The sequence below is a fragment of the Pelecanus crispus genome, chromosome 4 (genome assembly GCF_030463565.1).
Source record: "Pelecanus crispus isolate bPelCri1 chromosome 4, bPelCri1.pri, whole genome shotgun sequence".
Classification (NCBI taxonomy): domain Eukaryota; kingdom Metazoa; phylum Chordata; class Aves; order Pelecaniformes; family Pelecanidae; genus Pelecanus; species Pelecanus crispus.
Window position 1 is genome coordinate 55,483,857 of NC_134646.1, and position 26,120 is coordinate 55,509,976.

At 40.1% G+C, this 26,120-nt stretch overlaps 2 protein-coding genes across 2 annotated transcripts in view; one reads left to right on the plus strand and one right to left on the minus strand.

Moving 5' to 3' along the window:
- PPAT (phosphoribosyl pyrophosphate amidotransferase) overlaps positions 1–26,120 on the plus strand; it is a 45,832-nt gene that overhangs the window by 5,050 nt on the left and 14,662 nt on the right. The window lies entirely within an intron of this gene.
- Positions 625–25,377, minus strand: LOC104037158 (phosphoribosylaminoimidazole carboxylase and phosphoribosylaminoimidazolesuccinocarboxamide synthase). The gene is made up of 10 exons (XM_075709291.1): positions 24,990–25,377; positions 20,072–20,158; positions 16,290–16,727; positions 15,167–15,256; positions 10,072–10,158; positions 6,636–6,707; positions 5,516–5,917; positions 4,011–4,076; positions 2,737–2,927; positions 625–699 (listed from the first exon to the last, which is right to left on the minus strand). Exons 1-10 carry the CDS (start codon positions 25,375–25,377, stop codon positions 625–627), a joined length of 1,896 nt encoding a protein of 631 aa, XP_075565406.1.

Sequence of the window (26,120 nt, forward strand, 5' to 3'; positions counted from 1 at the left end):
ATCTTCAAGTAAATTAATTGTTATCTGTATAAATGGGAGTAGCACATAAATATTAGATGATGCCAAATGCCCCATGCACTTGACGTCTCTTACCGTCTTTGACCGAAAATAAATGTGAACAGCCGGAAAGAAGGAGATAGCTTCCTGACAAAACAATTACACAAAGCAAGCTATGCTTTGCAGCCACAAAGCAGAACAGAAGTGGAACCCCACACAAAGGGAAGTCCATCTTCTTTGGACATTTGTTTGTCAGGTAAATCCCATTTTCTGGAAAGTTTTCTGAGAAAAAAACCTTTTACTTGAAAAGCCACTTGGCTTTTTTTCTTTTTTTCTGTCAGTTCTTGCTTCATGTCTACCCTCTAGTGTTGATACGAACCGTTTCCAAGTAGAGACTGCAAGTGTGCTCTACGATTCTCTGCTCTGACCTACTAAGAATTTAGACAATCCTTTGCCTCAGTGCTTTTGTGCAGTTCTCACCTGAACAACAGCATTTAAAAACAGATACGTGTTTCTTGAAATATCTGCTTATTTTTTATTTTCTGAGAGAAAGGGTTTTTGGGGACATTGTACTGAATGACAGCAAAATTTTGGAAAGATTGGGATCCTTGTGCATCACTCAGAATTTTAAGTGCAGTTTGTTGTCTTTGCAGTGCTAACTGCCTGCCTCAGGTTAGCCTTTCTTCTGTGAGGGCAGTCACACTGCAACAAAAACAACCTTTGAGCTGCTCAAAGTTAGGGCTAGCACAGCTGAGAACTTGCTGGGCTGCTTCAACTCACACAGAAAACTATTTGCCTTTTTTCCCAGCTGGGCTAGTCCTGTGTCAGGTTAGTGAGCTGAACGGGTTTATAGGGGATCCAGCAAGCATCAGATTGCTCAGAGTAGTGTGGAGAAAAGGGATCTTCTTGTTGCAATGAGTTATGAAATCAGCTTCAGCTGCTTTATGCAACTTCAGCCTTGCACTCATGGGACAAAGCAGGTAGAACAGAACATGCAAGTGATCCATATTATTTTTGGTACAGTTATTTTAAAAACTTAATTTAAATCTAAATTGAACTAAAATGTTTAAATGCACTAGAGTGAATTAGGGTTGGATCACACCTTTTTCTGGTTCACCTGTGGAAGGAATAGCCTGTGATTTTAGTACTGCTAGGAATGGCAAGGTCTTCAGCTGGCTCAGCATGTTTTAGAAGGATACCTGACTGCCGTGATGGCAGGGAGAGATCTCTTGTTCTCCTGCCAAAGACAGGTATGCAAGTAATATGATGTGAGGTCAAGGATGTGCCTTTGAACCAACTCATTGCAAACAGAGAAGAAAGATTTTTAAGCCAACAATGATACTAGTATTACAAGCCAAAGAAGATTTATACTGAGAAACCAATGTAAAATGTGAAAAGTGGTAGAAAAGCATATACTGGAACAACTGTATGTCCGTGTCGCTGTGTAAATGAATATGATAAAAAACCCTATGATTTTCTAGGGATCTTTCTCTGACTTCTCAGAATTGTTTTAAAAATGCTAGTCAAATGGCAGATAAAATCTACCTTGGTGGAAATTATTTACCTTTGTAATGTCTCTCATAAAAGAATTAACAAGAAAATAATTAATCATAGAGCAGGAAACAAAGCACTATATTCACTAATATTTTTGTGTAAGATTTTGTGAAGAGGGACTTGGGTGGAATTTAGGCCTCTGTGTATAAAAAACCCTGGCAGCTGTTGCTGCTGCAGTGAGGACTTGACTATTTGACTTGAGTTGTGCCCTTGTGTGTGCCCAGACCAGACCTAGCTTTGGCAGGGCTCTGTAGGTCTATGCCCAAATGTGACTGAGATCCAGAAATGAGTACTGCTTGAATACACTGAAAGGAAAACCCTGGAAGTGCATGCCTTGCAGGCAGTACAGGCTGTAGAGTACTTATACGATCACAAAATGAAGTAGTGGTTAGTAGGATTTTGCAGACTAATGGTTAGTTATGGCATGGCCCTTGTCACTTACCATGTCTTTGTTCCCTGCACTGATTCTGTGTTTCCTGTACTTCATTTGGTTACTGGACAAGGCAGACCCCTTTGCCCAGTACAGAACAGGGACCAGAAGCCATGCCTGCCCCTTCTAGGTGGGCATCAACTTTGTGTACTTTCTTTCTGGCTCATTGAATTCTCCAGTTCATTGCTGCACAGCACCATACCTTCAGCGGTCAGATGGGGATGGTCCCCCACCCCAGCACAGGCTGGCACCAAGGCTAGGAGGAGGGTAAATGCTGATAAAGGAACTAAGTGTTGTGTTTTCCCCACCAGCCTTGCCTAACCAAAAAGAAGTTCTCTTATGGCTTCAACTGTTTGGTTAATTGCAGAGGACTAACTTGCTAGGAAGATCATAGAGATGGTAATTGGAAATGATGGAATGGCATTTTAACTGTACATGTTTTCTTTGATCAGTCAAAGTGTTACTTTCTTTCAGTTAAGCCTGTTACTTGTGGCATGGAGGAGAGCCAAGGCATGTAGGCAGAGGCTGTATCTTTTATTAGACTAACTGATGTCACTGCAAAAAGGTCATAGTTAAGGACTATGATGGGAACTCATACCTGGTTTCAGTTTAAATGACTGAAGGTGAACACATTAACGGAGAGCACGCATGTGCTCATGTGGGTGACCCACACTCATAAATAAGTCTACTTAATTTCTTACTATCTGAGAGCATCTCTTTGCATGCTAATTTCGTAGAAAGTTCATTAAACCAACCTGTTGTATGGCTGATGGATCAGCATACAGCTGTGTTCTGTTGAGGTCTTGCATTTCTTCCTGCTTACAAAGCCTTTCTAACAGTAACTTTTTGCCTTCTGTTACTGTGTGCACTCTCTCTGTTAACAGTTTTTGGAAGTGGAGTATGGTGTTTTCAGAAGCACTTTTCTTAAGTGGAACAGGTGACACCTCTGTGGACAAAAGCAAAGTATGTAGTTAAGAGTGCACAAGTCAATGAACTGCTGACGCTGAAGTTTAGTGCATGCTAGATTTTCCTAATGCTGTCCCTCTGTTACGCTCTTTTGGCAGGCATTGCCTGGTGTTGTGTAACATTGTATAATGGCGAGTAGGAACGAAGCAGACCTTGTAAAAATCACTCATATTCAAAACTTTCAGCTTTGCCTAGCTACCGCCTTCTGCAAGACATACTTATCTAACAGGCAATAAATGAAAGTATATTTAATCACATAGTTAGTCCTGTTAGTACAGTTTGTGATGGTGTACTGAGCAGGCTGCATTCAGAAATGTGGTGTTCAGATCTGTTTGCGTTCATCTGTCTGTAGACAAGACATCATTTTAGTATTAAAAACAGGGGTGAGCCTCCTAAAAACATAAGTTTGTCATCCCTCATTGTTGGCCTTTTTGATTATTTAGGGCCTGACAATTCTGCCAGGAAGAAAAATAAGCTCCTGACCTTTCTTATATCAGATGGCATGCCACATACTTCTATCCATCCCTTTATTTTTCTCAGTGTTTCTATACCATATCTTCTCTTTGGAATAACTGTCTTAACCTGTTTTCTCTTGTACAACATGTTAGACATTACATGTTAGACATCGTATGTCTAAACATGTAATTTTTCCTCTCATTTACTGACACATAGTGTAATGTGAGGAAACCACAACCAGGACTCTGATACTGACCCTATTTTCCTCTAAGCAATACAGGTAATTAAGACATCTTCTTTTTAAAATCTTTTTTTCTTTTCCTTGCACTTGATTCTTCTAAATCAAAGAAGTATTTCCTGATGTTCACCTCATTTATACCAGGGACGAGGACTGAAATAAAGAAATTGCAGTTTTCCTTAGACCCACATTTTTATCAGGACTCTTCTTTTGCAGCTTGTTGAGGGTGAGAGAACAATGTTGGTTTGGAGCTTGGTGTTAAGTTCTAAGATTTCTTTTTTTAACTGTTTGAGTACTGACTAGAAACTAGAATCTGGCATCCAATTCAACAGCAGTGTATAGATGCTTTAAAAAGTCAGGGGCTCTTACCATCATTCCATGTTTTTCTCTTGATACTCAAGGATCCTGTGTTTGCTGTAACATCTCCCACTGAAACTTAGAAGAGAAAAGGAAGGTGATTTAAGTATTTTCCATATATTCTCAAAGCACAGTCAGTCACACACCAAAAAGCTTTATACTACAAAAGCAAATGCATTGGGACAAGTGACCTGGAGCAATGAGAATCTTATAGAAAAATTAGGTGCTGGATTGGCACACAAAGTCAGCATGGAGACACATTTGTTTGGCAGATGCCTCAAACACCTTAATAACTAAAGCTTCTTTTCTGAAAGGTTACTGTTTTACTGTCTCCTGCATCAGCATTCACAGCACAGATTACACAGTCCTTTTATAGCATGCTAAAATGTGAAACACCCAGGTTGGCTCAAATATTCTTGGTGTTGACAAATTCCATTCACAGAGAGCAGAAATGAGCAGTAATATCTTCAGTTTCTGGATTTGGTAGAAAATGTCTGCCTTAAGAATGTGATCGAGCACAAGAACGAGGCAGGTGAGAAACAGTGGTGTCATCCCGTGGCTGTGTGGATGTCATTCCAGCCTCAACTGATGGCACTACTATATGGTGCCCTTGGACACCGCATTAGGGCTCTGATTCATGACTGAGGACACCTGGCTTAAGGATGGCTCCAGCGATTTCTGCTCAAGCTGTCCATCCGCCCTTGGCTGCAGAAATGGTTCAAGTCCTCAACTAACATTTGTGACATTGCAAATTGCTATCTAACATACTGAGAAAAATCTGAATTAGTTCTGGTTTACCATAACTCATTGAGCTCTAAGCTGCAGTGGTTAAGTTGCTTCTACGAGAGCATCTGATCTGCCTGGAGCAGGGGCAGGTGCCCCTGAGAGCTGGAGCTTGGCCAGTCATGAGAAGCCTTACAGCAGACACAAGGTTAGTTGTGTGGTTCCTAGATCAGAGGTCTTGTGATACTAAAATAGAAGCAAACTCTATTTAGAAAACAGATTCTGCTTTAGCAAAATTTATTATATTAATTACAAGTGCTCAAATAAGCATCACTGCCCTGGATTTTTTTCCTTCTTGACAGTGGTGTAAATTGAATTAATGAAGTTTGCTTTTTTGGAGTCCTTGTACTTGGCTTGATTGTTACAGATTTCTGCAGTTCTAAATGGTATGAGCTTGCAGCTCTCTATCCATAAGACTTTACATGCTTGTTAGATCACCTCTGAAACCTGCCACGTTTTCTAGCAACATTTCACTGTATCTCACTTAGGCTTCCAAAAGCACAAAGATTCTCAAATAACATTGAACGCATCAGGTGCTTTCGCTTTTTGTTAGCATTCTCACTTCTAAGATCCTCCAAAGACCATTTCTGTTTGCTGAGTATTGCCTACGTGACCATGCAGATAGAGGTTCTTCACTTACTTTCCCTCCCAGTTCTGGCCACATATTTCACCCCTACAGCACGGGTCTAAGTTTCATTTTAAGTGCTTTATCTCATCACTGAAGTTTTTAGTACCTGATAGGATACTTGAACTTTCACATCCCCAGCTCGAAGGACCCAGAGGCTGTCTTCTTAAGATACAGTCAACTTCATCGTAAAATCTCATTTTTCTCCTGGGATTACCAAGATGCTCATTTTCCTTCTGCAGTGCGCGGTATTCATATTTTAGGTTCTTGTACTTTGTGCGGCATTGTTTCCAGTCTCTGTCTATACCACGTTTCATTAACCTTCTGGCAATTTCCTCAAATATTTCTTTATTTCTTGTGGCCCCTTCAAGCATTTGTTGTATCTTTTCATCTGACCATATGTTTATCAGAGCTCTGACTTCATTATCACTCCAGTGTTTTCCTGCTCCAGTATCATTAACTGTAATAACTTTAAAGTGATTTTGTGCTTCTTCCAAGGGAATGTGATTATCTGAAAATATAAATGAAACAACAACTGAGTATTGTTGAATATACATACATTGAAGTGTAACTGCAGCTAATGATTAGGTAAAAATCCGAAGGATTAATTAATGTTTATAATAATGTCTTGTTACGAAATCTTTTAACTGTACAATGTTAATATCCCTGTATGATTACATTTCTCTTAAGTATGCAAAGTATGTAGCAAGTGAAATCTCTTGCTTCTCCAAGGCATCAAAAATTCCACATTTTGTCAGTGTAATTTTGTTGCTCCTGTTGTCAAATTAAAGACAGATGTACCCAAGTGCTACATGCAGGAAAGCAATAGGCTTTAAGCTTTAAAGCAACAAGATACCAGCGTTGATATGAAAATGGATTTCCACTATGGTTTCAAATTAGAATAGCAAGGTAAAATATTATGCAAATGAAAATGCTACTGGGGATTCAATAGAAGAAAAAAATCTTACCTACATATTCAGAAGTAGGCAGATGCTACCCATCAGATAAGTATAGAATGCAAAGCTGAACTACAGTATTAATGCAAATTTTGCTCATGGCAGGGAATAGAGCTATGAAACTAATTTTTAAGTTTAGTGATAAAGCTAGACTGGAGTCAGAAGGAGAAAAGTAGAGCTGTGTTTACAGTAGAGATCTGGTTGCTCCAGCTTTGGTACTGAAATTACAATGCAATTTTGTTTCAGAATAAATGCATGGAAATTAATACTCACCTGTCCCAACCATCCGTTTTGCTACTGGTGTACAAGATCTGTCTTCTGAGGTAGTGCTTATAGAATCATCATCTATAGAAACACACAGTTTTAAATAAAATAGACTTGGACTTAAGACAAATAAATTGCTAATATTATTATCATTCTCTGCAGGTAACACCTACCTTCAATTAAAAATGTCATAACCCATTAGTCTAAGCCATTAGTTATAACAAGTCTTCTGCCACATGCCTCCCTAAATCAAATTATTTATTGGCGTATCTTTCTTTCTGCCCCTGCATTCCCCAAAAGGTAGCTGTGGATGCAACACAGATTTAAAATACTTGATTAAACACATAGGCATACATGGGTGGCTTGTGTCTCACATGTAAGTCCATTTGCATAACACCTTTGCACACACTGATTAGCACAGGTGTGCCTTCCAGTTTTTTCCTAGGTGAGGTGGGTGGGGCAGGTTGGTGAGGCTTGGGTGCCATCTCTAAGGGCTTGCGCCTGCGATTCGCTCACGCCTAACAGGGCCCAGAGTGCAGCCTCCCCTTTGGGCTCATGCGTGCTCCCCCGCTGCTGTCGTGCAACGAGCAGGGACTCGGGCCCTAGACGACTGTTGTCCTCTCGAGTTTGGAAGCTGTGCAGGTGACTCGGCTGTGAAGAAGGAGGAGCGAGAGGCACAGGCACCTGTCGGCAGACAGGCACGCAGTGTGATCTTGCATCAGCTGCATTTCCTACGGCTGGTGGGGGGCTTTTCGCTGATCTTTGTGACTTTCCCTGGTACAGCAGAAAGAAACTGAGGAGAGACCTTTGCTCCTTATTCCTACTTGTTCTCCTCTACTCAGTACTCCTTTCTACCACAAAAATAGTGGTTTAGAGTCCATTTTGGTAAGCTGCCATGGTGGGTTTCAAAGCTGGGCTTTGATGTGTGCCTTTCCCTGATTCTGGCAGGGGAGGCAGGGAGGGATGTTAGGTCCTGTGGGGAAGGTCGCGTACTTTTGCCTTTCTTTAGGGGAAGCCATGTTTATTTACTTTTGGGTGAAAGGCTAGTCTCTGATAGAGCTTTTGTGATGGAGATAACATAAGCAGAAGAAAAATTGGAAAACAAACAATTCATTAATGTTTTTGTGGAAATCTTTAGCCTCAGCTTAAATGACACTTTCTATATGTAGGGATGGCTCTATCCGAAACTATTATACCTGGCTTAAATGACAAAACAGGGAAGACAGAAGAACTATTTTTTAATCTACCAGCATCTGAGTTCTCTTCAAAATTCCATCTCTAACAGGATAGAAATATCATTATATTATTTTTCTGCATGTCTACATGCCAGGTTTTTTTTCCCTCTGCAGAGCTGAGGTTATAATAGCTTTGCACTCTTTCACAGCATAAAAACTATTCCCTTCAGAAGTAAAATTCAGAAACCCTCAGAAATCTTGAAATCATCTATGGACATCAAAACCCAGCTCTGCTGACTCCGGGCTCGTTTGCTCATGCTTGGACTTCTCTGAGGCTGAAAGTTCACTTTTGCGTGGAATTACTTTTTGGGTTGGGAGGGAAAGAAAGGTTAGTTCTCATCGTTTTGGCAGATGTCATAGACCAATTATCTTCAACACAGTATCCAGTAAAGGGTAGAAATAAATATTCCTTATATGTTTTGAAAAACTGACTGCATGGTTTAGACTCTCTTAGAAATAAGAGATCGTTGGTAAATAAGCAGTGGTTCATTTGATGAGCTTTCTATAATGGTACTTGCTAACATATGCAGAGAGTAGTACTTGGAATTCATATTTGCTTTACAACTTGCTTTCTCTTAAGTGATTTGGCAAACACTTGTTTTCATAAGCCATATGCAGGAATAAATTTTATACCTATGTAAATACAAATATATAAAATATATCTATTATTTTATATATTCTTAGAATCAGAAATTATACTCTCATAAGCCTGTGTATGTGATTTACTTGGGGTACTAGAAAAGAAGTGTTTTTTTCATAAATAGGCTACCCCATAACTCTTAAAAAAACTCTTGCATCTTCCTTTAACACTTGCAGCTATTGGAAATACAACCTTGGGCCAAAATGGAGCAGTAGGTCTACTCCTGGGCTCTTGAGTGATTTTTTTTTTTTAAATTATTTCCAAGAACCCCCATGGCTTTCATTTATGGGCTCATTCTCAACCATACTGGCTCTCTAATCTCTTTCTGCCTTTGGCAATGGCACTTGTGTACTGCTGACTTGCATGATTACGATCCTCAATTGGATATTACATGACAGGAACAAGGAATTTGTGTGTATAAGGTAGTCAGTTGATTTGCATGACATTTTATTTTGTGTCATTTTGTATGAACTCTTCTCTTTGCATTAGTGTGACCTCGCTATGTCTCTAAACTTTCAGGGACACGGCTTTACTTTATCCACAATGTAACTCATGTTTATGTGTGTCATTGCTGTGACAGCATTGCTCTGTTGTTGTCCTCAGTGTCATACTCCGTACAGTTGTCTTTCATAATCAAGATCAGCCTATGCAAACAGTTGTAAAAGCTGTGTTGGATAGGGTGTCTCAACACCCAAGCTCCAGATAACGTAATTGCCGAGAAGGAAGCTTTTGCCTGGATCACAGACGTACTCATGCATACAATAGAAATATTCCTATGGTAGAAACTTTCAGTGTAAAAGGGCAAAGAATTGTTGTTCACAGAATCATTATAATAGAATTTTTTATTCTTGCCATTAACTTCTGGGTGTAAACAGCACTACCGTAAAGTATATTTTGATCCAGGATGTCAGGTCAATAGATTTCAATGTCATTGTTACTTCCTCTGATGCCTTTTTTCATGACCTTCCATGTTTTTTGTGCTCATTTATTCCAGAAGATTGATATCCCTTCTGTATTCTAATGTTAAATTTTAACATTTTTAATAAAACAAATCTTCTCCTGAGTACTTGTCATTGAATGTATGACTTCTACATATTACTGAGGCTCTGATTTCACTTTTACTTGTGAAATAATTCAGAATATTTATGGCAGTTGTTTGATAATGAATAGTCTGAAATTAAATGCACTGTCATGAAGTAGTTTGAAAAGACAGACAAGGCATAAAATGTTCAGTGTTTCTGAGACAGCTATTTAGCTCTCCAGTTTATCCCCTCTAGCAACTGTGTATGAAAAAGAACAGTATTTGTCACAATCAAATGCAGACATATCACACCTAGCATAATAAGGAGTGTGTTGTCTGGGAAAATAAGATCTTGTTATTAATTGGGGGAAGAAGAAGTAAGTATTTATGCATTTTTGCATTATGAAATCAAACAAAAACCAGATTTTGTCATAACCTAGAAGTAGAATGAGTATAATGTGCGGGAATAACATATGAATCTTAGAAATCTGCAGTTCCCAGTAAAGTAGAATGTCCTGTTATAACCATCAAGACGCAGTCTTGACCTACCTATGTCAATCGTCTCCTTCTTTATTTGTGTAGCTTCCAGAGTGGCCGGCGTGGAGTTGGCAAAGTCCCCCTCATCTTCAATGATTTCTGTAAAAAAAATTTACAGAGTTCTTATTAGCTAAACAGGTCTTGAGTTATGTCTTGAGCATCACTAACTTCAGAATGCCATTAATCATAACTGTTGTTAACGATTTCATCTCTTAATGCATTAAAGCTGCCATTTCTCTGCAGTAGTGGGCTTAAGAGCAGAGTGCATAAATCCAGAACATCACGTAACAGCTGCATAATATAAGTTTATGGGTTAAATGTGCAAACTCTTAAGTTATTTAACCCTGGGTTAGAATTTGTAGAACGGTTCGCTGATTGTGGTTGTAAGATAGTAGTAACTGGTGAACCTCTGCAGCAGAACAGGCAAGAGACTGACTTTCATAAGGGGTGCTTCAGTACGTACTGAAATTATTGAAAGACTCCCAAGCGACTGATGCCAAGAGTCACTGAATTAGCCCCAGCAGGGGCAAGGGTCCTGACGTTGCATCAGGGTGCTGTGCCTGGATGATTGACCTGCAAGGCTGCCTGCCTGATAAAGACAAAGTACTAAATGCCTGTCCCGCGAGCCTCCCCCCTGCTGTGGCTTGCGAGGGGCTTACATCACACAGCGGCCCGCCTGTGACAGGGGGTGACAGAGGTGTCCCTGGGCTCCCCTCCATGGGGAGGAGATCTCCGCTCCTCTGCCATTGGCCCTCTGGTGTTTAAGGGAGAACTCCACCCCTCCGCCCTGGGACTGACGGATGGACAGACGGATGATGCAAGTGCTCTCTCCAATCCTTTCCAGGTGAGGACACTGCTGTACAGAGATTAAACGGTGAAGGCCACGCTGCAGATCGATGACAGCAGTTTCTGGCCCCCAGCCTGTTCTCAGTCCATTCAAGAATATTGCCCCTAGATATTGAGCAATAAAGCATAATCTAGAGCCATTTTATTAAAAATTACCCCCCAAATCAATATGGCCTTGTTTGCATTAGAAGTTCTTTATGATGTGACCAGCATCATGTGCTTTTTTATTTTTTCTCCTTGGCAAGCCGAGAATGTGGGTAGGGAGCCTAGCTTTTTTTCTAAGCCACCATTCAGAGTTTTTTGGGGGAAGGCATGAGGAGAGCAAGACTGAGCCAAACAGAACAAACCGTCGACAGTCTCTGGCATGGATAAAACACAGTGGCTCCGTCCGCATTGTTTGGTGAAGCTATAGACAGTTGCCAGCAAAGATGCTTAATCTCTACGTTATGTTTGAAGCATTGCTCACGAGGCCACCAGAGCAATGCTGTCGCAGTCTTTCCTTTTACCTGCTCAGACTGATACAAGCTCTGTTCTCTTTTGGCACTCTTGTTACTACCACTATTTATCCTGTTTTCTGGCTCATGAAGCAAGATTAGTAATTTGCCTCCTAATCCTTACTCTCATCTGTGTCTTGTACAGTATAAAGTGGGAGTGGGGAATGTCAAAGCTGGGGAAATTTTTTCAGTCCGTGGCCTATGTTTACTCTCCAACAGCTTGCAAAGTTGCTGCTGTCTCTGTCATGCAGATCTATGGGACTGCGTACAGACAGCTCTGGATGCACAGTTAGGAGTTTGTGTCTGCAGCCCGAGTATGCCTTGGGCTAAGCCAGTGAATAATCAAGAACTTTTGCTTTTGCACTTCTCTGAAACATTCCACTTCACACCAGCCCGAGGCATACGTATTAAAACATTATCTTTTGACTTTATGTCTGTACAGTTTACAATTCCAAGCACGCAGCAGTAAATGTTCAAAAGAAGCCAACGTAAGTGCCTGAGTGTGTACTGACTTAAGATCTTGACTTTAAACAACCATTTTTTAAAAAGCCCTTGCTTAGGAATGTATCTTGGCAATGTCATGACTTAATCCACATTTGTCATGAGAGGGACATTAGTAAAGTACGCAGGGCACCAAAAATCCTAAAAAAAATAATGACAAGAAAAGTCATTTGTTTGAAGCAAGATACTTGCTGTAGATAATTTTTGAGAACGTCAGGCTACTGGCATTTATTAGAATCTTGTTTTCATCTCCACTGTTGTCTCCTCTGGCACTTCAGATTTAATCAAGCACCTGCACACAGTCTGCGGTTGTACTGCAAAGTCTGACACGTGTGGAACGTACATGTACATGGAGTTAAAATTGACTGACTACTACCTGTGCAAACTGAAGCAATTTGCTCTTTTGAATAGATTTCTGGAATTAACTGTCCTTAAAAGTGATCCCATGAAATAGAAAACATCAGTCAAAATTACTAAATAAGGTTTTATTTCCAGATTGATGTAATATGTATCTTTTACCAGAAAAGAGAAAAATTTACAGTGACCCCAGCCTTTCCTAGGCTGCTTTTGCAAAAAAAAAAAAAAAAAAAAAAGGTTTGTGATTGCTGTGATGCTCTTGCACCCTCTGCTGGCCAGTCTGCCGAGAAAGCTACTCCAGGGCAAAGCTGCGAGAGAAATTTCAGTAAACTGTTAACAGTATGTAGAAAAACGTGTAAGGACTTATTTATCTCTGTCTTTTCCTTCTCAGGTGGGCATTTGAGCAAATACATGTGGGCAGAGGAGAAAAACAATACCATGAAACATCAAATAAATAGATATTTTCCTGAAACTGGTCCATTTGTCTTTTGACTAATACCGTCTTAATTTTTTCCTTACTAGAGTACGGCAAACCTGATTGGAGTGTTTATAAAGACTGGCAGTGGCGACAATGTTGCTGTGGTTAATAACTCAGACCCACATGTAAGACTGTGAGAAGGACATGCACTTCTGAGGGAGCTTGTGCACCTCTGTGCATTTACACAGCTGCAGCTGCCAGAAAGCAGATGTCGGCCCAGGCTACTAGTACATATCTAGACAAGTGTATGTATAACTCTGACTGCAGAGTACATTAACTCCATGTACTAATTAGGAAGATACCCTGATACAAGGTTAACATAATCTCTAAATTCTTATTTATGTCAAAATTTTTTTTTCCAAATTTTTTAAAGGAACATGAGTATGTATATATAAATTATAATTACATGGTTGTTGAGAAACAGTTTTCTACAAAAGTTCTGTTGAATATGGAGCAGTCCTTAAGAAGTCACATGCTAAAGGCTATCAATTGTCAGACATCTACTGATATCAAAGAACCAATGTAATATGGTATCCCTGCCTGACCGCCTTTTTCACTATTTATCAGCAAGTAAATTTATGAATACAGAGGTACATACAATCATCTCTTTACTTACCAGTTTCACACTTTAAATTTATTTGAACTGTCTAGGAAAGGCATGTACCACAATTAGAAAATAAAGGGTCTCCATGATACTGTAACGTAAAAAGCGTGCATCTTTTCTCTGCTTTGTATAATACCTAATTATGTTACCATTAATAGCGTTAAAGTCTAGGTGTTTTTTACCATCTGTGATAAAAGGATTTGAGTCTGTGTTGTTCATTTGGGAGTGAGGGAAAGAATTTTGGAAACTGAAACTGCATCTCTTCATGATAGAGTGCTGTGGTTTTTGCCTTTTCTTCCCCACAGAAGTTTGAACAGTAGTCTTTAGAGTGGATACGCTGAGCCAGAGACACTTCTGAAACACTTGCTATTTTAATCTTTCCCCACAAAATCAGACTGCAATTACAATTACCCAGAAACAAACAAAATATGCAGTTAAAATACATATATTTGACAAGGTAGTGGTAACCAAGGTAAGCGATAGATGTCTAACATCTACACTGATCCTAAAGGAATGTTAAAGAGTCAAAAATCAGTACTCAGAACTTCACTAGAAGTATTCAGTTAACTTTATCTTAAATAACTTGTTTGGAAGATTGCAATCCAAAAAGTTACAATATTACGTAGCTGCAGGCAGTTGAAAACTATGTCAGATGACAGCTCAGTGGCACTGCTGAATCTATGTATTATTACAGTGTCTTACTACTGTTCGTGAATATGTAGTAATTTTACTTGTTGATGGGGAGAGATGGAATTTGACGCATGTTACAAGTACTTTTAATTGGATCCCACAAAGTACTATTTATGATTTCTTACGTACTTTGTTTCTCTCAAAATGAGGTCCTATAGGCAGTACACTTTTCATGACAATCTCTTTTTCCCTAATGAATGCCTGAAGTGCCTATGGCAATCTGGTAAAAGGCCAGTTATGTATTTCTTTGTTAGTAAATTTAAATTAATAAATGTAATTGCTCTTGAATGATAAAATAAGAATACTACTGTCCAGTATACCTCAAATTACCTCTCGTGACCAACCATGGCTTTACTTACTTGTCATAGCTGTTTCTTTCATTATATGCAGAGCTGCCAGATTCTCTGGAGTAGTATTTACAGTAACATCATCTGTCAGAAAATTTTTAATTTGACATTAAAATCTTTCGAGTTCACGTTAGACCATTTTAAATTATGTAAGACTACTCCTTAACACCTAATTTAGACCATATTCTGCCTCATGCTACTGAAAGAGATCATGAGGTCCTCTGTTGTGGACAGTCAAGCCCATTAGCCTTTGAGACTTCCATGTGTCTCTAGCTGAATGTTAAATTCCCACTTCCTCTGAAAGTTATGCTTTCAGATGTAAACCACGTTTCTTTGTAAAGAGTGTAGGACCTTCATATTCGGTGCTAGTAGTGACATGAGCATTTACACATTATATTGTGGAAAAGAAGAATGCCATATTAGTTTATGCACAGGAGACTAAACAATTCTAATCCTTGGGAAGACATATTTTAAGTAAAAGTAAATGCAGTAATACACTGCACTCAACTTGATTAGACCAATAGTTTCTTCTTCTTTACATCTTGGGTCATGAATCTTTGGAAAGTTTACTTACTGGATTGTTTTTATCAAATTTAACAGAGCACTGTAAATCTGCACCTGTGCCTGTATTTACTGGAAGTATGGTTATCACTATGATGTTATCTCCTGCTTGAAAGTTTTCTAGGCCTTTGCGTTTTCTATCCATCATTACAGTGTGGGCTTATTTTAGAAATCACCTTAACTTACTAAATTTAGGGATTTATATAAAATAGAAGACTTTTCAGTTTACCTGAGTCAGAAACTTTCTTTATATCTGCAACCCGTAGGTCTTCTGACATATTACTAACAGAGTCCTCTTCACCTGTGTCTCCAGGCATTTCTGCATAAACAATGCTATGTTAATTAGGGCACTGCATTTGTGTACTACATAAGAACAGCTGTGCTGTGTCAAATCAAAAGATCTGCCCAACCTAGGATGCTCTTTATGCCAGCAGGCAGTAGTAGATGCATTAGCAAAGAGCCCAGAAACAGCAACTGAAGAGCGAATCTTTCCCCAAAATGCCCTCGTAGTTTTCAGCCAGAGACTTTGTGTTGTATTTTTCTTGACTTCTTCCATTATTGTGCTAACTTCTAGTCTTATATTTGGCCACCATAATATTGTCCCCCGTGTAAGATTCTTACTGTGTAATAGAGTTTAATTCTCCTCTTAAACAACAGGCCTGTTTCTGGTTGTACATACCAATAAAACATGTTTTAACTCCTGGATATTGTAGGTTCATCAGTCTACTCTAATTCTGCATTAATCCATCCATTACCAAGTTATCTGCCAATAACCACACAAAAATAAAGGCAAGCTCTGCCAGCATTCTTGGTGCTATTCCTTTTGCTATTTCCACAGGAGTCGTCTCACTAGTTTGGGAGTCTTGCTCCAAAGGCCAGTAAAACCAAAGGCCAGTATGGTCCCCCACCACTGGGGACATAAGAGAAAGACAGTTTAATTGTTAAGTTTTTAACCAATGTCTATAACTACAGACTTCTTTTGCTCAATGTCTTCATTTTCCAGTAGCACAGTCCGACCATCTCTCTCATCCATTTTTTAATCTAAGCTGGGAACAGTCTCTTCTGCCATGATTTTGACTGGAATGGTCTTGCTGCATCACTTTATCTCATCCTATGTCTTAATCTTTTTTCCCTCTTTTTGTTTCTCAATTCTATTAAAAAAAAGACTATCTGAAAGATTACCTTATAACGTAAAGTGAACAACTGGACACCAGTAAATTTCCATTCAGTGTTCCCCCTGCCCCCCAGCAAATCAGTTAATCTAGCTGGTTGCTTTTTTTGTTCTTTTAAGGTCTCTCTAGTACTGGAAAACTAAAAACTTTAAATGATACATGGGTAGCTGAAGTACTTACCTACAGAGTCCTTTTCTGATTTTGCTTCTGTCCATTCTGGAGGCCTCTCACTTTCATCATTATCTGATTTACTTGCTTGTTCCATGGTGCTGTGCCCCAGAATAGCATCCAGTTCATTAAAAAATTTCATACTTTTACTTGTACTCCCTGAGTCTTGGGCACTTTTTACACTCTTGTATTCATGTTTCAGATTTTTATATTTTGTCCTGCACTGCTTCCAGTCCCTGTCAATTCCGAACTTTTGAAGTCTAGCAGCAACCTGTTCAAATATTCTTTTGTTTCTCACTGTCCCCTCCAGCTGTTGCAGGATATTTTTGTCTGACCATATGCGTATCAAAGCTCTGACTTCATTAACAGTCCAGTGTTTTCCTCCTTCATTTGCTACTGTTGGAATAAAAGCCGGTGTTTTGGAAGCTTCTATTGCTGACGTTGGATTACCTGCATCGTGTCGGGTAGGGGAGAGATACAGATACGGGTTACCTGCATTGGGTGGTTGGGGTGGGGAAGGGACAGAGAGAATGAGAATGAAGTATGCCGTTTCCTCATGACTTGTCTCTCCAGAGAAAGATGGAGAAGAGGTGACATTAAAATCAAGCTATTGGTTATTTAATGTGTCAGCATTTTTGTTAATTCTGACATTGGTTTGGCCTTCTCTTGAAAACAGATATTAAGATAGGGCATGTACATTTAATTAATCTAAGAGGAACATTTTTTTCTTCTGTGCCCTAATACACTGAACTTTTACTTGTAACACCTTTGAGAATAACCAATGAGCTGTTTTGTCTTTCAGACATTAGAGAGGACAAGAGTGCTGTTTGGAAGATACAAAGTGCTGCGTTAGCACAATAATAAATTGGGCCCTCAGTCACTGACACTAGCATAAAGACTGAACTTTCTGCATTCATGCCATACTTTTGGTTTTACACACTTGGAAAGCTTTAAATTGGGTAAGGATCTGAAGAATCCAATCCTTAACTCTTTAACAAAGCCCCCCTTTTGTGGGGAGCTGAGGAATGGAGATTTTTGCCTTGAGTCACACAAGAATATTTGTGTGACAATGAACCCGGTTCTCATGGTACAGAACCTGCCCCTTTCTCAGTGCAGGTCAATATAAACATTAATATTTGAATAATCAAAAATATTTGGGTTTTTTTAGTAAAAAAGTCTGAGTTATCTTACTCTGCAGAACTAATTTTTTTTATTTTCTCCAGTCTTCAACTTTGCTTTTAATATTAGGAGGTAAAAGATGACATGCAATTACTTAAAACACTGAAATATGATCTCTTGCAGTTTTTTAAGGTTTCCTTGTTTCTAATTATGAATTTCCTTTAAGACTTCATTTTGATTATCAAATTAGTTTGGAAAGTGGTTTCTCATGCATTTTCTAAATCTTTGCAAAAATAACTATTTTTAAAAAAAAACCCCACAATTCTAGTGCTTTATCAAAGAGAGCAAATATGAAAGTGTGCAGTAACTGACACAGTTTTTTGCAATCATACTGAAGTGATAAATGCCTTTGCAAGTGTCTTATTCTAAAAGGGCAAGCCAGGTTACAGGAGTTGTATACTTTATAGTCACTGAGCTTTGTGTGATGGCAAAAATATCTGACCTTTGCTTGCATGTACAGCTTCAGCAGAGCATGTTTGTGTATAATAACCTGTCTGGGGACAAATTTGTCCTAGATAGAGGCGTTCTTTGCTAGTCTCCGTAATTCATTTTAGTTGTGAAAAGGCTGTACTAACAGATACCAACTTTTTCCCTGCTAGTCCTGTGTTAATCGGACCTCTGCAGCTGCCAGCTCACTGATACATTGTTGAGGAGGGTAGTTTTCAGGTGACATATCAATTATGCTTTCTTCAGTTCTTCCTGAGGGAGTGAAAGAAAATGCCTGTTTGCGGGTGGAAGGCAACCATAAGAATCGCCACAGCTGACAACTGCCAACATCAGATAGGCTTGAGGTAGACTCTGCTCAGTGGTACCAGGTGTATTTCAACTATCTCTATTTCCAGAGTGGTTCATTCTTCACTACCAGAGAGTGCCACAGAGACCAGAGAGAAAAGGCACACGAGAAAAAAAGAGGAAGAAGCATGCGGAAGGTGCTCCCTGCACTTCCCAGTCAGAGCCATAGGGGCAATCTGGGAGGGGTAAGGTTTTTTAGTTCTGTGTAGACCAGTATGTAGAGCTCACTTTTGGTTGTGGATATTAGTTCAAATGAGTTCTAGTGACTCGGTGCATTGTTCATTCATTCTGCTGTATGCAGAGTGGAAAATGGTGGCTTGCTTTGTTCCTCATTCCCTTTAAAAAACATTGTGATTCAAAATGTCTTACCCACAAGCACCGCTTTGAAACAAAGTTGTTATGGTCACTGTGAAAATTTTGCTTAGGTCTCAAATGTATTTTAGCTCTAATTTGTTTTAAAAAAATTGTTAAGACAGGATATACACTATTTTTCGATCTGAAAGATGTTTATTATGCCATATTTGATTTTTTTTTCTAAGCTTCCCCAAATCTGCTTAAAAGAAACCAAAATATTAAGTAATATAGATACAAAGGGCTCATCATATTTCTTTCAGTGGTGTCTGAAATAGTGCCTGAAATCTAAAGACTAAGAGAGGCACGAGGGAAGACATTTTAGTATCGGTACCTACTTGAGAACCCATGCAATTGAATTTATTTTGCTGGCTTTGTAGAAGCAGCTTTCTCAGAATTGAAGATTTTTTAGCAGGCCAAATGAATCTGCTTGGCAGTGTGTTGTGAGAGCACTAACACAGACATATTCCTGGTAAATTTGATTCAGATACTTACTGCAAGAAAAGTTTTGTTTATATATATGTGCATATAATACCATGTGAGATTCTTGTCTCTTCCTTAATTTCTTGTTATGCCAGGCAAGAGGGGTGTAGTGTGTAACGTAAAAGCCGTAGGTTTAGCCGGGGTCTTGTTTTCCCCTGAATACAGCACCTTGGAGATTCTGTAGTGAAAGTTGTTGTAACTGGACTGGAACGTATGCTAGGGCATAGATGGTATGTAAAAAATGGAAAGAGCACGTAGGAAATTCAGGACAGTGCTGCTGTTCATCCAGGCAAGGAATCAGCTCATCAGTTGCCTAATTCTGCCTAAAATGTGTTCAGGTTTCTCCCTTCCCTTTAGCAGCCCCTTGAAGAGGCTCACACCTAGGATCTTCTCCCTCCCCCTGGCTTGCCAGATTTGTGCCTTTGGTCTGTAATAACTTTCCTGAGCAAAACTACTATAGTAGGATGGTTTCCAGATGAGTTGTTGTATGGTTGGTTGGACTGAAGCATTGCTGACTACCCCTTGCTTGGAGAGAGGATAGAGCTGCTTTGAAGACCACTGCAAATCTGGATTGCTCAGTGGGACAGGTCTAACCTCTGCCTCTCTCCGGGCTCATGCTGCTTTAAGCAGAAATTACTTGAGTTGGAGAAAATCCACAAGTTGACATGGGTATCACACGCTACCATTTGGCATACTTTCCACTAGCATTTAACAAAATGAATGTGGTTAATATGATTAAGCTATAGCATGGGATGTGTTTTGAATGTGAATGGCGGTCATGCAGGAGTTACGTCATATATAGTGGTGAGTATCTAGTGATGCATGAGACTGGTGAGTGCTAAAACTGGGAAGGAGGCGGTGCAAAAGTGCAGCTATTTTAAAGCTGTGGTGATCAGAAACAGAATGACGGCGTACTCAAGCTATCAGAAGGTGCTCTGACAGCCATGCTGCTTTTTAGTTTTTGATCTCTGTGCGCCATCATACTATACCTAGTTGAACTGGTCTGACATGTGACATAAAAAGTAGTGGATCTCCTGGAGCATCCTCATCATCTTCTAAAGAAACTGATATTTCACCTGGGAAGGAAAAAGTTTTTAGATGAAAAATAGGTATGGACTAAATCAGCTTAAATTAGTTTAAGTGAAAATGTCCATACACAATGAGAAGATTATTAACTTTGTAAATCTCCACACTTAATTTGTATTTAAATTAAATCTAAAATTCATTTGGCCTGTCCCCATAAGGGGACACAAGTTATAGGAGGCAAATTAAATTATTTTATATCTTGTATATGAAGCCTGTTTGAAATGTATTTTAAAATTCTTGTAGAAACCGGCATGATTCTAGTGACTTGTATGCTTTTCTGTCGCTCAGTATTTGGGGTGGACAGCACATTAAAAGTATAGTTTGAAAGTAGATAATGAAAGTAAGAGACATAGAAATAAAAATGGACTTCGCACATGGATTCAAATAACCACAAATCCATTTATATAACAAAAAAAGAAATTCCAAGAAGAGTATTTAGAGAAGAGTATGAAGAAAATAACGAGTGTTCTGCAAAGAGTCCTGGAAATCTATGGACTTCATTAATGGCACAGGGAAGGCGGGAAAATACTGTGATTAGAGAGCAGACGTTATTTGTAGCTGGCAGGATTCAGTCTAGCTTTTCACAGTGTAGCATTCCTACATTTGTTTAAAAAGCAGTATTATAGCAATTGCCATGTAAGTTTGGAAAGCAGCACATGTTAAGTCAGGTTCTGAATCAGCTTAATTTTCACAGAGGACAGACTTTTAAGTTGCTCTCTGGTAATATGCTGTATTCAACGTACCGTGTTGACAGGAGGTGTGAAATGTTGATTCCCTGTATGGGGAGGGAGCTACTGTCAGCTCCAGCCAGGCAGGTCACCCGGATCACAGCTACCTGTTCAGAGGTACTGCAGCAGGTCGTCACAAGGAACAGCAACCGGGCGCGGTTAGGACGCGACCCGGTATCCCTGACGTAGGTGAAACTGAAAACTGCTTTTGGATTCATCTGAAAACATCATCCTAAATCCTCCTGACTTTCAGCAAGGCTCAGAGTGACTCAGAGATGCAGCGGCCTGATCTCTGGCTGCTCCCAGCTGTCTGCCTCGCGCCCCTGGCAGGAGCTGCTAGCCCCGCGGCCGGGCTGACGGAGGAAAGGTGCGCTCATGCCTCCAGCGCCAGCATGGGCGTTTTACCTGCTTAAGAGCTGCAAAGCAAACTACGGAAAGGGGCAACAAATTCTCTCTCAGAAGGCTGCTGAGTGTGCCGTGGGTACCAGGATGAGCAAGTGTAATTACATTGTAATATTAAAAAGAAACAATTTATTGTTTTAAGTAAATAAGAACAGCTAACACAAAAAGATGTTAGAATACTTGATGGGGGGAAAGAAGCGTCTGATGAGCAAAAAAGTTAGTAAGAGTGTTGTACATTTATTAAAAAAAAATTATGTATCTAAAATACTTGTCAATGACATGTTTAATCTTAAAGTCCAGACATGGAAAACGATGTATGAGCAGCATTTTCAAGTCGGCATTTCTGAAGGACCTTTTTGCATTTCTAGTAGCTGTCTGAGTTTTGTACATATGATAATATTGTCATGGCTGATGCACTTCTGCTCAGACTTGACAATTTTTCTGTATTTGCTGTGGCAGAGTGAAAGGCAAGTAAAGTGGCCGGTGCGTTAATACTTAAAAAGAGAAATATAAAAGAGCATAAGTAACTTAACATGAATTACTAGGTGAGCTTTACTTTTGTAAAACATGTACTCAATTTATCAATACCTGATTTAACTTGAAAAAATCATAACTGGTTAATAAAATTCAAAGGTCCTTCATTTGAACTCTAATGACTGATACCATTTTTCATAGTGCACCATCACTCTACATGGGTTTTCTTGGTTGTTGATTACTGGGATAATACACAAACTAAATTTTAAGAGAAGTGAACATGTTGAGTTGTATCTTTTTTAATGATTATTTCAGCTACAGCCCTGTGTTTGCCTCTGAAAACATGTATTTTGGGACAACATGAACATCTCTGGCTTGCACTGGTGTATGTGCTTAGGCAAAAAGTGTCATCTTTCCATGAACGAGCTGGGAACTGGTGTATGTGTGGGCACCAAGTTTGTCCCCAGACACCTCCCTCTTAGGTCTGATTGTGATTTTCAGTATTAATTTCTTCAATTACACTTTCAGAAGAAACCTGATTTTACAAGATATGAAGAGAAAACTCAGGGGAACACTACAGAAATACCATTCAGTGCCATAAAAGTAGTCTCTTTTTTCCTTCCTTCCCTTTCCTCTCCCTCCCCAGCAATCTCCCAGTAGCGGAGATAATCAAGCAAATCAAACACAAAGACATGCTTTGTAGCTTTACATTAAGGATGGATATGAATATTTAGACTGAGGCTAAGTAGAACGGTAAAAATACAGTAATTTCTTTGGGAGCATGCCCTGTCCCTCGTCATGCTTTTTGAACAAAATAAATTAGTATAGCTGCTAGGTTCTTAGAATAAAGCAAGGCGTGCAGGGTGGAGAGTGTTAGTTGGGACAGGTTTGAGTTTGCTGATAGCATTTTGTTCATGCTACCCAAGTCACAAGCCTGGACATCCTTGGGTCCTCTAGCTCTGTCAAAATGAGGCTTTTCGGCATCTTTTCAAAGAGCGGAGGGACCATTTTCCCCTCCTCTCCTGTAACGCTCTGTGGTTGAGAGGGAGAAGCCCAGGAGAGGGCCTGCAGGGACGCAGCTGTACTTCAGCCCTTACGGAGGGCGATACCCCCGTTAAAGCAGTCCCCTTCCTCCCGCGGGCCAGGGCGACCGGCCGGCTTCCCTGCCGGGGCAGCGGGCTGCCTTCGCCCGCGCGGGGAATCGCTTTTCCGTCCGTGGGAGCGACAGCGTCAGATCTGCCCCCACAAAAGAACTTGTGAGCATCAGCTGCGGAGCTGCAGATGCCATTTCAGCCTTGCAAGTGCCCTTCAAATACCGAGCTGGGCAGCCGCCCCTGAGCAGACACTGCAACTCTGGCTGCAGTCGGATAAGGACTGGGCCTCCAGTATGGCGTTACTTGCTTGACTTGTATTCTTAAATGCAGAAAGTTGGCGTTCTCGCAGCTGTTCTCTCTGCCCCCTGCTATGGATGTATGCATTCTGCGTAGCTGCAGGACACATCTCTATCTCAGTGTGTTTTCTTTGTGGCTGGATTATGGTTGTTGTGGGACTCTTTGCATTTAAATCCTTAGCATTAGTGTTGCATTATTACAGTTGCATTTAATTTCTGTTCATCCATAAAACTTGTTTGGTTTTTTTTTCTTTAAGAGAGTAACAGAAATGCTTGTGCATTTAAGAGAGACATTTAATTCTATCACCTTTAAAACCAGACTGCCGTAATGCTTCAAAATGAGGTGTGTCTCACCCAGGGGTAAATTTTTTTTAAATATATTCCAGTTTGGGATTCACAACTGAAATTAACCTTTTCTGATTTAAATTTGCTAGAGGTCTAAGGCAGATGAGAATTGGGATTAACAGCTGGTGCAAACTACATCAAAACACAGACGGTAATCTAAGGGCAGATCCTCCGATGAAGGACACTATCTTAGTTTCCTGTAGTCCTCAGAAGTGTAGCAGCTTGTATTAGCCTCAGTTCTACAAGTTGAAAAATAGAAATGGATTGCAATACACAGTGCAGAGAGCACATGTTAAAATATTCTAAAATTGCCATTTTAATTTAAAGTGACTTTGACAGATTAGAGGCTTTCTGCTAGTGGTGACAAATTAAGGTCAAGCTTTTTGTTAAGGTAAACAATGACAAGAAAAATGGCAATTTCTTTTCCTCAGACCTGTAAAACAGCATTGTACAGGGAGACATGGAAGGGTACAAAGGCAGGCTAGACGTCCAGCTCCGTTCTGTGCCTTTGGCAATCTCCCCTGATACTAATGTTGAGGTTTTGGTCTTCTTAAAAAAGATTCACAATCTTAATTAATGTAAAATGCCACATACTGTGGGAACAAACGGCTAAGCTTTGCATTTCTCTTTTTAGCTGTCTTATTTTGGTACCTATAACTATTATTGGGGCTTATGTTTCAGTGACATTTAGGATGTGACAAGGAGATTTGAATGATGTCAAATAGCAGATTGACCCTAATGAAATGTTAAGCACAGCTTAAATGCATATGTAGAGAGGGTTGAATAAAACAAGAGATGCAAATAATTTGGTAAAAACCTCTTCAGAATAAAAGCAGTTCTGTTCATTTGGTTTGCCTCAAAATAGTCTGATAAACACGATGATTTTTACTTTCCTCACTACAATTTTTAGTGAGAAGTTATTAGAACATCCCTCTGTTTCTCAAATATTTAAGTTGAACTGCTTACAAAATAATATACCTTTAGTCATCATACCTAAATTTTCAGTTACAGAGAAATAAGGATAAAAATCCTAAATTTCACTTGTATCGCAAATAATGATTTTTTAAAAATCATGACAGTGTCAACCTTTGCTTTCATCTTTCTTTAAGTTTACGTCTGAACTGGAGCTCTACAAAACCTTCTTCCAAAGTACTGCAAACGAACGTCAAAGGGAAAGGAAAAAGCTTTTCTTAATTCAACATTTCAACCCAGTGCAGGAGCCTTGACACCAGCAAGTACTCACCGAGGCTGCAAGACAAGCAGTTAGTATAATTTTGCTAGAATTATGCTGTATTTACAGACTTCGACACTGGTGGGTGCTAACATTTTATTCCCCTGCGCGAGGAGTGCATCAAGTCAGTTCTAACAGCGCTGTCGGGGCTGCGCAGCCTCCGCTTTGGCTCTAGCAAACTCAGGCTTTGGTTTTGTTCCCTTTGGTTTTTAAGCAAGGAGAGAAAAATAGAAGCAAAAACAGTTTTTTACCTTGCGTGCTCTCTGTTGTGGGGCTTGTGTTCAGCTGCGTCTCAGTCGCAGAACACCTGCCGTTTTCTTCTGCTGCTAATTGTGTGACAGGTTCATATCGCAATATGGCATCCAGATCATGGAAAAACTTCATGGTTTTAGTGACATCCCCAGAGTTGTGGGCATATTTAACCGTTCTGTATTCATACTTCAGATTTTTATACTTTGCACGGCACTGTTTCCAATCCCTGCAAACTCCTAACTCCTGCAACCTTTTAGCAATGTAGATAAATATTCCTTTATTCCTCAGGGTGCCGTGGAGTTGCTTTCTGATATTTTTTTCTGACCAGACGCTTAACAAGGCTTTAACCTCCTCCTCAGTCCAATGCTTCCCTGCTCCACTCTCCATGTTGAAAGTGACCTGGAAATGATTCACTATTTCTAGCCAAGATTTTGTTTCCTAGGAAACCAGACGGCTGGTTGTCAGTAAGCTCCGCCGAGATGAAAGGATCTAGTTTTACTGGCTCAAGCTGCCTGAGGGGAGTAACTTGAGAAACTGCCAAATAAGCAGGCTCGGTGTTAGAGGCAGGCGAATGAAGCCGCTCGGGCGGGAGGAATGCCGGGGGGGCGGCGGGGAGCGGCCCCCTCTGCCCGGGGGGGAGCGGCCCCGCAGCGCCTGGAGGGGGTTGATTTAACCCTTGTCGTGAAAAGGGGCTTCACTGCCAGCCCTGTGGTGGAACGAGGGGGAGAGAAGAGCGAGGCCCACGGTCTTGTTCCTTAAAAAACCCACCCGAAAAGGCCAGCACGCAAACCCCGTTCTTGTGCCTGCCCTCGGCTGGGGTGAGTCTGGGTGGGCGCTGCGGCAGCTCCTGTCTCCCGTGGGGGGTCCCACGGGTTGGGAACCGCGGGGCTGAGCCTTCCCAACAAGTTGCGAGTTTGCAGTCGTCGCTGTGACCGTAACGTGGATGGGGTCATCCCGCTTGACGTTGGCTCGTCCGGGTAGTATTCGGTTTTGAGCTGATGGTCACAGATAACACATTTTTAACTCTAATATTCGTTTGCTGTTAGGGATGTTCTAATAAAAAGCTTGCATGCTTAAAAATCTCGCTAAATTGGTAAAATTGTGTAAGCTTTGTGGTAATGAAATTGAGC

Coding starts and splice junctions, on each gene's coding strand:
- LOC104037158 (XM_075709291.1), bottom strand. CDS start 25,377: ATGGAGAGTGGAGCAGGGAAGCATTGGACTGAGGAGGAGGTTAAAGCC. Junction 6,708..10,071: donor GAAGGAGACGATTGACATAG/GTAGGTCAAGAC, acceptor GTGTTTCTATAG/ATGATGATTCTATAAGCACT. Junction 700..2,736: donor ATCCATCAGCCATACAACAG/GTTGGTTTAATG, acceptor TTTTTGTTGCAG/TGTGACTGCCCTCACAGAAG.